Genomic DNA, 11608 nt, shown 5'->3' on the forward strand with positions numbered 1-11608 from the left:
AAATTGGCATGCAGATATTTTAGACAGTGCCTATGCTCAAAGTTTGGGAACATGTCACCCACTGCATCAATTAAGCCATTTTGTCTATATGTAATGAACACATACCCTTTTCTATTTTCAATGCCGAAATCAACAACTAAGAGTTCCAAAAATCAAGTCCAAGTTTCATAATTCTCAGCCTCTGCCATTGCATAAGTTATTGGATACATGCCGTTGTTAGGATCAGCACCAACCACATAAAGTAATTGGCCAACGTGTTGTCCTTTCACGTGACAAGTATCCAAACCAACAATTGGCCTTAGAGCATCAATAAACCTTTTCTTTGTAGTTGCCAAGCATATGTAAATCTTTTGAAATCTAGATTTGCCATCCTCCAAATTGGACTTAATGATTATAGTACTCTGCAACATACATAAAATAAAAGTCCCAACTAGCATTGAACAAGTCATACTAAATGGCCTCCGGCCTCACAAGTAAAATCTACCATGGGCGATAACAGAGCATCTACTGAATTTAGATTACAAGAACAGTTGAGTAGAAGAAATTACTCAGTTCCTAACTAGAAAGATTCACAGTTCGAGCCTCGTACACCACTTGCACGCTTCCTGGAGCGACTACTGGCTGGGGGGCGCAAAACAGAAAACATGTGAGTGGACAAAAACCAGATTTGCACTTAAAAACAATATAGTAACCCCACCGTGTAAAAATAATGCTCAAGTCATGCAGGTTCACAATTCAATATTTAATTACTCAAAACATAATTCATTTAAAACTCTTCAAAACATAAGTCATCTCCTTCGTAAACCTCATTCTCTTAATCTTGCAACTCCTGCCAAACCACTGAAAAACTCTAATTTTTCACTCACTCAACTATACATATACATATAAATATACATATATATACATATAAATATACATATATATATATATAACTATACATAGCTATATGATATACTCATCACACTACCTAGGTACCGGGGAAACAATCCAACTGGGGGATCGTTTGACTAGTATGCAGGATTTCCAGGTGCTATCCTGCGTCTAGGGATGAGCGGTCCAACCGGGGGACGAAACTCCAAAGCTCCCACACCGGAACATCCAACGCCATGTGTAGCTCCCAAACTATGTCCTACGAGCGCAGACTGGATCATCACACACCGGAACATCCAACGCCATGGGTGATGACCCTAAACACTATACAGAGTCTTTCCATACCTCGGAACATCCAACGCCGTATATGGAAAGTGTCTCACACGCTAGAACATCCAACGCCGCGAGTGAGACGGATAACCTATTCTTCCCACCAGCCGGAACATCAAACACCGCGTGTGGAAAGTCTAATGACTGGGGAAGGTACTTACATAGTGTAATCATACAACTTCTCTCAACAACCCCTCATAATCAAGTTCTTCCACCACCCACAACAACAACCCAGGTATCTCGCCTATAGAGAATATATATATATATATATATACTTCCCCCAAAAATCCTTATAAAACACACTCTTGATACCCAAAATGCCAAACTCACAATATATTGCAAGCGCTATACAAACATCAAATTCAACTCATGAATATAATATATTCAATAAGCCATTAAAACATTATGCAAAAATCTTTCATCAATAAAACCATGCATATGATTGAAAACAAAGTCCACTCACAAATATTCCCACGCTGCCGGACCACGTGAGGGTCCTGCCTGCTGAGTACGTGCAGTCGAAACACCTATTTCGAGATACGAACCGTTAATTAATATAAAATTACGTCGAAGCGGAAATCACAAATTAAATGCTTAAATCCCCAAATTCCCAATACGTGCACGTTGAAGAAGGTATCCTAAGGTCCGATTACAGGTTTAGGAATCGTTCACGATTGTACGGTTATCGCTAACCCGCAAACTTTGTATTATTGAATCGGAACATCCGGTGCTCCGATTCATAATCCGTGAAGTCCCATACGGTCCTAGGAATATCTAGAACAACATATTTTAATTCGGAAAAGATCTAACGGTCAGAACCTATCGAACCTGGATAACGCACTATGCGAAAATCCATTCGATAGTCAAACGACGTCCGAATTGAGATCCGCGAATTCCTATGCACTCGTGACAACCTAAGGATCTCATCAGGTCAAATTGTAGCTTCACCAGCCTCACCCAAGTGCCGCCACATACCCCGGCAGTGCATAGGTGTGTAGAGTAAATTCCGGTGACGGAAAAACTTTACACCTGAGCTCACCCTTCCTATCCTAGCTTCTACTCAAGGTCAAGATCACTTCATTCAACTACGGGAAGGTCCAATTCGGGTGGCAACTGGCCGGAATTTCACTTTGAAATCCGGCCAAAACCTAGGTTTTCTAGACAACAAATCGGTCCAAACCTATGCAACAGGCAGCTAGAACTCAAAAATGGATGAGAAACCATACCTCACCCGTTGGAATTAGTGGTCGGAGGAGAGAGATCGAGTGAATGAAAATTCGGACGAAAACCGGCCTGAAATTCGTATTTTCCGGCGACTTGGCAGCGGCTGACGGCTGGAGGTGGACTGGGGAACGTCAGCGAGGTCTGGTCGGACGTTTTGGGTCCGGTCTCGAGGCTGGCCGTGGCCTGTGACGGTGGCTGCCCGAATTGCAGTCGGTGGAGGAGGGAAGGAACGACGTGGGAGAGAGAGAGATAATCGGGAGAAAGAGAGAGTGAGGTAAAAATGAAAAAAAATCTGATTTTTACTCTAACCCTTTTCGAAATAATTACAGTTTTGCCACTGATAATGTTTTGCTCGTAACTTTTTCGTTACAACTCCGATTCAAGTCTACCGCGTGTCTACGAATTCGTCTCAGTACTACCTACCCAGAGACACCATTCATGGTCCCAAAATCCTTCTGGACAAGAAAATGACCAATTTATCCCTTACCCAAGGGTAAAATCGTAATTTATTTTAAATCAATTAAAATAGACATTAATTTTGGAGTCGAGGTGTTACACTATGACAAATAGATCTTCATTTATCATTTCCTTAAGAGCTCATACATCCCAATTTATTATTCTAGACAGTTATGTAGAATATCTCTGTGCTAACCATGATGAGTTATCATGAACATTGTGTTCAACAGTCTCACAAGTCTGCTCCTCTTCATAACTCTTAATTTGAACCATGCTACTTCCATTTACAACTGAAGCATAAACAAACCATGGACATTTTCTTTTCTTGATCCCATCATGAATAACTCTAACCTTATCTTTATCATTCTTGGAGAACCTAATCTTCCTTATGTTAAATACTGAATAGTTTCACTGCTTTCCTAAATACATAGACACTGGGAAATCTTAGACCAATCTTAAAGATTAGGTTAGTCAAACCTGTGTTAGGCCTAAAATCATCAAACTTGGGCAGTTTCCTCTTTCTCTTTCTCATAGGCATATCAAACTCATCACATAAGCTATTATCCAAGCTATTAACATGACTTACAGTCATATCATCCGACTTTTCTCTTTCATATGCAGTTGGAACAATATCTGGAGCATTGTGGTCAACATAGTTGTCAAAAGCTTTATCATCCTTTTCCAGCAAGCATTGTTCATCTTCACTTTGCTCACACATTGTCATAAAATTTAGGGTCTTCTCATGTTCTTCATTGTCTTCATTCTCATTTTCAGTCCTTTTGTCATTCTCAGCCTCTTCATAGATAGCATCTTCATCCCCCTCAACCTCCTCATTTATAGCGTCATCAACAGCAATGTCATCATCCTCATCCTCCACATTTATAGCCTATTCAAGAGCCTCTTCATCATCCTTATCCTCCTTATACATACCCTCATAACTAGATTGTTCATTACTATAATCTTCATGTTCAAATTCAGCAACTAGATTTCTTACAATGGGACCCCTCTCCCTCTAAGGCACTATAGTTTCATCCACATTAATTGGTGTTCCAAGTAAATTACAATCACTCTTTCAAAGCTATAGGAGACACCAAGTAGCTAAGCATCACGATCTATACACACTTTTTTACCATTTTGTATCCCTGTCACAACCACTTGGTCATGGTAGCCAAGCTCTTTTGCATACTCATATATCTCTAACAATTTTATGTAGTTCAGAAGACACCAATCTAAATAATCAACCGACCCCCCTTCTCCCCCACATAAAACCACCACTCATTGAGATTTGGGGACTTTACCATTCTACCTCCATGGTGTACTTCAAACGTGACTATTCCTTTGTCATCTGCACAACAGAACATTAAAAAAAAAAAAAACACACTTTAAACACTGCCTAGTCATATGAACAGTTTAAAAAGGACAACACAATCACCAAACTACCATTAAACAGACATGGAGCAAGATTCACACGCAACTAACAATTTTAAAGCACTAAAAGAACCTTTAAACAACTAGTAAATAGGAAAACATAGCAACAAAACATAGGGGACCACAACAATTTTTTATTCTAGGCTTTTCAAACTCAACACCTTTGAACCTGACCCAACAAAGCAAGCAGACAATAAAGAAGCTTAAACTTGGACCATATTTTGTAAATATCTCGCTTTCATTGATTCCATTTCAAAAGAGAAGGGCCGCTTACAAAACTCAGGTTGAGAACCTCTTTTCTCTCTCGGCACCGCCATTGTCCTTTTCAATCTTTCCAATATTTGCGCTTCTCCCAAGATTTCAATTCTTTTGCCTTGATTCTTTTGCAATATTCGCTCCTTCTCAGATTTTTGAATCTCTCTCTCTCTCTCTCTCTCTCTCTCTCTCTCTCTCCGATCATACACTCTAAAACCTATTTCCCAAATTATTTCGACTGAGAAGCTTCTTTTTTTGGCCAAATCTACGAACTGATCTACTTTGATTTGGATTTTAGAAGCATGTGGGGTCCACTGTGTCACGTAGGATGCTAACTATGCTAAGAAATTGGCCACTGTGGGTGCTTTTACCATAATGACCCTGCCACGTCAGCATTTTTTACAGTCTTTTGAATGGTTGGCGGGGTAAAGTAAGATTTGACCGAAGTTTCAAGGGGTACTACTGTAAATAAGCCTATATTATATAATATGACAATTAAAAAACTACCTTAAATAATTAAGTGATGAAATTGACATGAACTTTCATTCATGTCAGCTAGTTTACGCATAAATGGTTTATCCATTTCCAAAGGGAAGATTTAATTACGTGAACTAAATTAAAAGCTCATCCAGAAAATATTTATGTATAAAAGAACTTTGATCACGTTTTTAATTACTAAATATATAATATAACAATTAAAAAGTTACCCTAAACTTTGTAAGATGGTGAAACTTTTGACATATGTTTTTTATTATATGATTTTATTTGTTTTGTCAAATTAAATTGAGATGATTTTGAGTAGTTGAGTGAAATTGTATAGTTCAATTGAATGTAATTGAGTTGAATAATAGTTTAAGGTTAAATTTAAGTGTTACAATATGGATCATTTAAAAATAGAAAAAAAAAAAGAAAAAAAAAAGGATTTAGGCTGGGTTTGGGATACCATTCCCCGACAGGGATGGGAACGGGGATTCCCCGAAATTTCATATCGGGGATGGGAACAGAGACAGGGGCGAGAATGGAAAGTAAGGATGGGGATGGTATTGCCATACCCGACTCCTAACCCGCCCGTTACCATCCCGCTTGGATTTGTGTTTTCTTTTACCATATTCCACATGTAACATTTTAAAACCCATGTTTTAATCTCAACCGTCAATATCGACCCAACGGTTGAATTTGATGTTCGAGCACAACTAGCTGTCCTCAAGAGAGAAAAATTTCGACCTGATTTGCCCTAGAGCATGGGCCAAACTAATCAATGTTAAAATGGCAAGGCTCCTCCATTTTAGTATTATTAAGGTGTCATAATATGTTTGTTGAAATAATGCATAATGTTATTTCAAAACTACAGTATGTAATTATATTATTTCAAAACCCAAAGGGTAAGTATGAAATTATGTTATTTCAATCTTATTCAATTAATATTACATCATAGTAATTTGTTGTAGGTACGTAGTGAAAAAACATATTGGCCAACTTAATACATCCAAACAAGCACATCGATTGGTTGTTCTTTCCTTGGCCTTTTATGCTTTTCGCATATGATTATTGTTGTATTTTACTAATTGTTGTCGTACCAGAACTGTTTCTGAAGATAGTCAACCACATTGCCGTCCACTTGGAAGGCCTTGGCTAGAACATCAGGGTTGATGGGAGGCTTGGAGCCAAACACTGCATTGGCTATGGTGATCACTCCTGGGTTCTGGCTGCTAAGCCCAGCGAAGGCTACAGCGTTGACGTGTCCCACATTGAGTTGGAAGTGAATGAGGCCGATTGGGAACACAAACACATCTCCCTTGTTCAACACTTTGGTGAATAGGCGATTGCCATCACCGTTGGATGTGACGAAACCAACATAGAGTGTTCCTTCCAAGACCACAAGAAATTCAGAGGCACGAGGGTGAGTGTGAGGAGGGTTTAGGCCATTTGGTGCAAAGTCTATGCGAGTCAGGGATATGCCGAGAGTGTTCAACCCCGCTATTTGGTCCACATTCACAGTTGTCACATTTGAACCAAGCGGATTTTGTGTGTTTCTTGGGTTTTGGAGGCCAGAAAAGAAGAAATCATTTGCATTGACAAGCTTTGGGTCCTTGCAGAATTTTCCATTCACAAACACTGCGTTTGCACCGAAATATCCACCTAAGCGAAACAGAACCCACATGATATGTTAGAGAGGTGATTAGTAAGATGGTCGGTAAATATAGTACAAATAGCACATACATATGTAAGGGACAATAAATATATATATATATATATATAATAATGTACTAATAGATTGTTCATGCATGAGAAGCCATGCAAATGCATATAGTTAACAGAAAAACAATATTCATAAATGCCTTAGGAAGAAAATTATTCATGTGGAAATCATTATTCATGCATTGCATGCCAGAATATAATCAATATAATTAAATCATACCAGCAGATTTGTTGTCATTAAGTGCTACACAGAAGTCCTGAAGAGGACTGGGGTCAGAGGCAGAGACAAGGAAGGTTGCAGATGCCAATATGGCAAGAGTGCTTATGAGGAAATGAACACCTTTCATTGCAGTTGGCTTAATTAGAGCTAGGTTGCCTCAGAACTTTCTTTTACCGTTTTTTCTTCGTGTGTAGAGAGTTTTGGTTTGAGGGTGTGGGATGAAAATCCTTCATGGGTTAGAAGCCTATTTATAGACTGGAGAGAATGAACTGGTCTTGTACTCTTGGATATGATTTTCCTTGTCGAAGCAGGTAAAGATTTGAATATTGTAGTATTTAGAGGCAAGTCAAGACTTGGTATTTGACAAAATCTCACCTTTAAGTTTAACTATTGAACAATAAATTTCCTACATATATTTTAGCACTAGAAAAAGAAAATTCAGTTGTGATAGAATTTTGAAGAACTTTGACTCAGCTCTACTGTTTGGTGTTTCAATAAAATAAGTTACCTTTTGTAAAGGGTTATTAGGGTTGTTTAATTATAAGACAAGGTCAGTTGAGGGAGAATATATTCATATAATTATGATGATGAAAGACCAGGTATTAGGAGTTGTACCAAAAAAAAAGAGTAGTTAGGAGATAATTATTTATTTTTTTTAATTAGGTGGTATTTAACCAATGGAAATGTTCAATGCTTATGCTATATATGGATTCATTCTACAATGAAATTCATTTCCTTATATATTAACATTGATGGTGACAATTTGCCTCGATATAAAATTTTACAGTCAGTCCACCAATTAACGTTGAGTGCATGACTTTTTCTTCTTTTTCATTTTTTCACCTTCTAGCTAGTTGAAAGTGGTATTGCTAAAATGGATTCTGCTGTGGCTATTAAGTTGATGCAGAATTCTACTGCTCTTGGTTCACATCCTATGGTGTCTCTGGTTTCAAGCTGCTGGGAGCTTATGGGAAATTTGACACCTGGGCACTTCAGCATGTTTATAGAGAAAGAAATGTGGTTGCTAATTGTATTGCTCAGCGGAGCTACAGTCTGGACCTAGGTGTTTGTTTTCTTGATATGGCTCCGAGTTGGATTGGATCTAGCCTTGTTCATGATTTGCTAGGTGTCACTAGGACTCGGTTGGTCTCTGTATTGAGTAGTTGCTCTTTCTTGGGGTTTTACTGTTAGAATTCTATGGTTATTTGTAAATTTCAGAGAAAAATGAGCAATGTTTTAGAAAGGAAGAGAAGGATGAGAAGAATAAAAAAATGAATCACACTCTATTTGCTTACATAGTGTACTCGGTAGTGAGTAGGGAGAAGAGATTCTTCTCTAACAGAATTGCAGCTGTCACCCTATGAGGTGTTTACACTTGTCATCCCAAAACTAAGCTAGAGAATCCACTTGGACTATGATCCAATGGTTCTAATTACATCTCAAATGAAATAAACATAAATGATAGTAATAGAGCTTGGTGACTTCAGCTTCAAGGAAAGCAGCTGCAGGATTACATTCCAACACTCCCTTCTAATCCTTTAGCTGTTTTCACACCAAGCAGGCTTCTTAAACTAACAAAGCGATCCTTAGGCAGAGCCTTGGTCAAAATATCAGCAATTTGATCTTTTGTCTTGCAGTAGATTAGTTCAATTTCTTTTGCTTGAATAGCTTCCCTGATGAAATGAAACTTCCGACTGATATGTCTAGTTTTCTGGTGATGAACTGGATTCTTTGCCATTGCAATAGCAGAGGTGTTATCACATAGGATTGGTGTACCTTCTACTTGTTCTTCACCAAAATCTTCAAGCACAAATCTTAGCCACTTAGCTTGTGAAGTTGCTTCTGCAGCACTCACATACTTAGCTTCTGCTGTGGACAAAGCAACTGTGTTTTGCTTGATAGAAGCCCAAGAGAACATGCCTGAGCCTAGTGTGAAAGCATATCCAGAGGTGCTTCGCATATCATCCTCACTTCCTGCCCAATCACTGTCACAGTACCCTATTAGAGTAGTTGTTTTCCCTTTCACAAACTCAATGCCAAAATCAAGTGTGCCTTGTATGTATCTCAAAACTCTTTTGGCAGTTCCCAAATGCTTCTTTGTGGGATTGTGCATGAACCTAGCAAGTAAGCTAGATGCAAACATTACATCTGGTCTTGTGGCAGTCAAGTAGAGCAAGCTCCCTACTATATCTGTCTGAATTCACTTTCATTTGCTGCTTCACTTCCATCTTCTTTACATAGTTTTTCATTCACCACAAGTGGAATTGCCACTGACTTGCAGTCCTTCATTCCAAACTTCTCAAGAAGTTTCATTGCATATTTCTTTTGGTGAATGAAGATGTACCTATCTGTTTGAACCACTCCCATGCCAAGAAAGTGATGTAACAACCCTAAGTCTGTCATCTCATAGTGTTGCATCATATCTTTCTTAAACTCTTCAAGTAGTTTGGGTCAACTACAAGTATATATAATGTCATCTACATAAAGTGAGACAATAATAATACCTGCAGTGTCATTTGTTTTGACATAAAGGATAGCTTCACTAGAGCTCTTTTTGAATCCTGCATTGTTGAAATAGGCATCTATTTCATCATACCAGGCCCTTGGAGCTTGTTTCAGTCCATATAGAGCCTTGTTTAACTTGTAAACTTTGGTTTCCTTATTCTTTTGGTCATATCCTTGTGGCTGTTCAACATAGACTTCCTCCTTTAGAATGCCATTGAGAAAGGCAGACTTCACATCCAACTAATATAAACTCCATTCCTTTTGTGCAGCAAGGGCAATCAAGGTTCTGATGGTAGCTAGCCTTGCCACTGGGGCAAATGTTTCATTGTAATCGATTCCAGACTTTTGTGAGTAGCCTTTAGCCACTAGTCTAGCTTTATTCTTCTGCACAGTGCCATCTAGATTAAGCTTGACCTTGTAGACCCACTTGATGCCAATTACTGGTTTGTCAAATGGTCTGTCAACTAATTCCCATGTATTGTTCTTTTCAATCATCTCTAATTCAGCCTTCATTGCATGTCTCCATGATTCATCCAAATCAGCTTCTTCAAAACTGTCAGGTTCCACAATGCATATGTTACATCTTGCCATGATGTCACTAATACTCCTCCACTTATGAGGTGTGTGATCAAACACTTGAGACCTATCAAGTATTTCCTCATCTTGAGGTACAGTTTTCTTCTTCTTCTTGCATTGGAGTATCCAAGATTTGAGTTGATTCATCAACTACCATCTGTTCATGTTCTGCATTATCCTGGTTTTCCATTTGCATAGGCATTCTCACCTCTGCATTACTAGTGTTCTCCCATTTCCATGAAGCAGTTTCATCATACACATCTCTAGACAAGATAATTTTTCTAGTTCTAGGATCATATAACCTGTACCCCTTTTCACAAAGTCTATAGCCAACAAAAATGCATTTGTGACTGTTTTCTTCCAGCTTGTGCCTTAGTGCCGAAGGAATGAGCACATGACATAAGGCTCCAAACACTTTCAAATGTGCAATACCTGGCTTTCTTCCAGTGTATACCTCAAATGGTGTCACTTCTTTAAGAGACTTAGAAGGACATCTGTTGAGTAGATATACTGCAGTATTAACAGCTTCTACCCAAAATTCATAAGGAAGCCCTTTTTCATGTAGCATAGACTTTGCCATCTCTATCACAGTCCTATTCTTCCTCTCATCTACTCCATTTTGCTGAGGGGAATATGCTACAGTCAGCTGCCTTTGTATTCCAGCTTCACTGCAGTACTCATGAAATTCATTTGACATGAATTCTCCACCTCTGTCACTTCTAAGAGATTTCACCTTGTGTCCACTTTGCAGTTCTGTCATAGCCTTGAACTTCTTGAAACATTCAAAAGCATTTGACTTATTTATGAGGAAATAGACCCAAGCCATTCTAGTACAATCGTCTATGAATAATAGGAAATACCTGTTTTCTGACATTTATGCAGTTTGCATTGGTCCACAGATGTCTGTGTGTATCAACTCTAGTGGAAACTGGGCTCTCCAAGTGGATTCTGCAGGGAATGAGTCTCTATGTTGCTTTCCTAGCTTGCAGCCTTCACAAACTTCAAAATCCTTTTCTAAACTGGGTAAGCCATGAACCATGCCTTGATTTGCAAGTAGTCTAATGCTTGGTCATTGAGATGCCCCAGTCTCTTGTGCCAAGTTTGCAAGCTGTGTGTCACACTAGCTTTTAACACCAACTGAGTAGCTGGCTCCATTGTGAGAGGAAAGCACATGTTGCTAGTCATTTGAACTTTAGCAATGGAATTTTGTAGTGACCAGTCATCAAAGATTGTCACCATTCCCTTTCCAAATATCAGGCAATTTCCATGCTCCATCATCTGCCCAACACTGAGCAGATTCTCTTCTAATCCAGGCACCAACATCACTTCTTGAATGTGCTTTCTTCCTGCTTTGGTGTCTATCACAAGTGTGCCTTTCCCTGCAACTTGAACTGTCTCTCCAGTCCCCATTTTCACCTTGGAATTTACATCCCTTCTAATATCTACCAATAGCCTTTCATCTCCAGTCATGTGGTTATTACAACCACTGTCAACATACCATGAATTGTTCAATTTCACATATGTCACAACATTGCATGCATAAAA

At 38.7% G+C, this 11608-nt stretch overlaps 1 protein-coding gene across 3 annotated transcripts in view; it reads right to left on the minus strand.

The window, feature by feature from the left end:
• Positions 1-6124: 6124 nt before the first annotated feature.
• LOC117637379 (germin-like protein subfamily 1 member 16) overlaps positions 6125-11608 on the minus strand; it is a 6974-nt gene continuing 1490 nt past the window's right edge. The window contains exons 2-3 of one of the 3 annotated variants that reach the window (XM_034372258.1): positions 6983-7113; positions 6125-6678 (exon numbers count right to left, since the gene is read on the minus strand). In XM_034372258.1, the coding sequence (XP_034228149.1) occupies positions 6125-6678; positions 6983-7109 (681 nt within the window). In that variant the 5' untranslated portion in view covers positions 7110-7113. Of the gene's footprint in view, positions 6703-6982; positions 7114-11608 lie in introns of those variants that run through there. The other 2 variants (XM_034372257.1, XM_034372256.1) reach the window with 2 other exon arrangements.

This window comes from Prunus dulcis, chromosome 8, assembly GCF_902201215.1.
Source record: "Prunus dulcis chromosome 8, ALMONDv2, whole genome shotgun sequence".
In the NCBI taxonomy this organism is placed as follows: Eukaryota; Viridiplantae; Streptophyta; class Magnoliopsida; order Rosales; family Rosaceae; genus Prunus; species Prunus dulcis.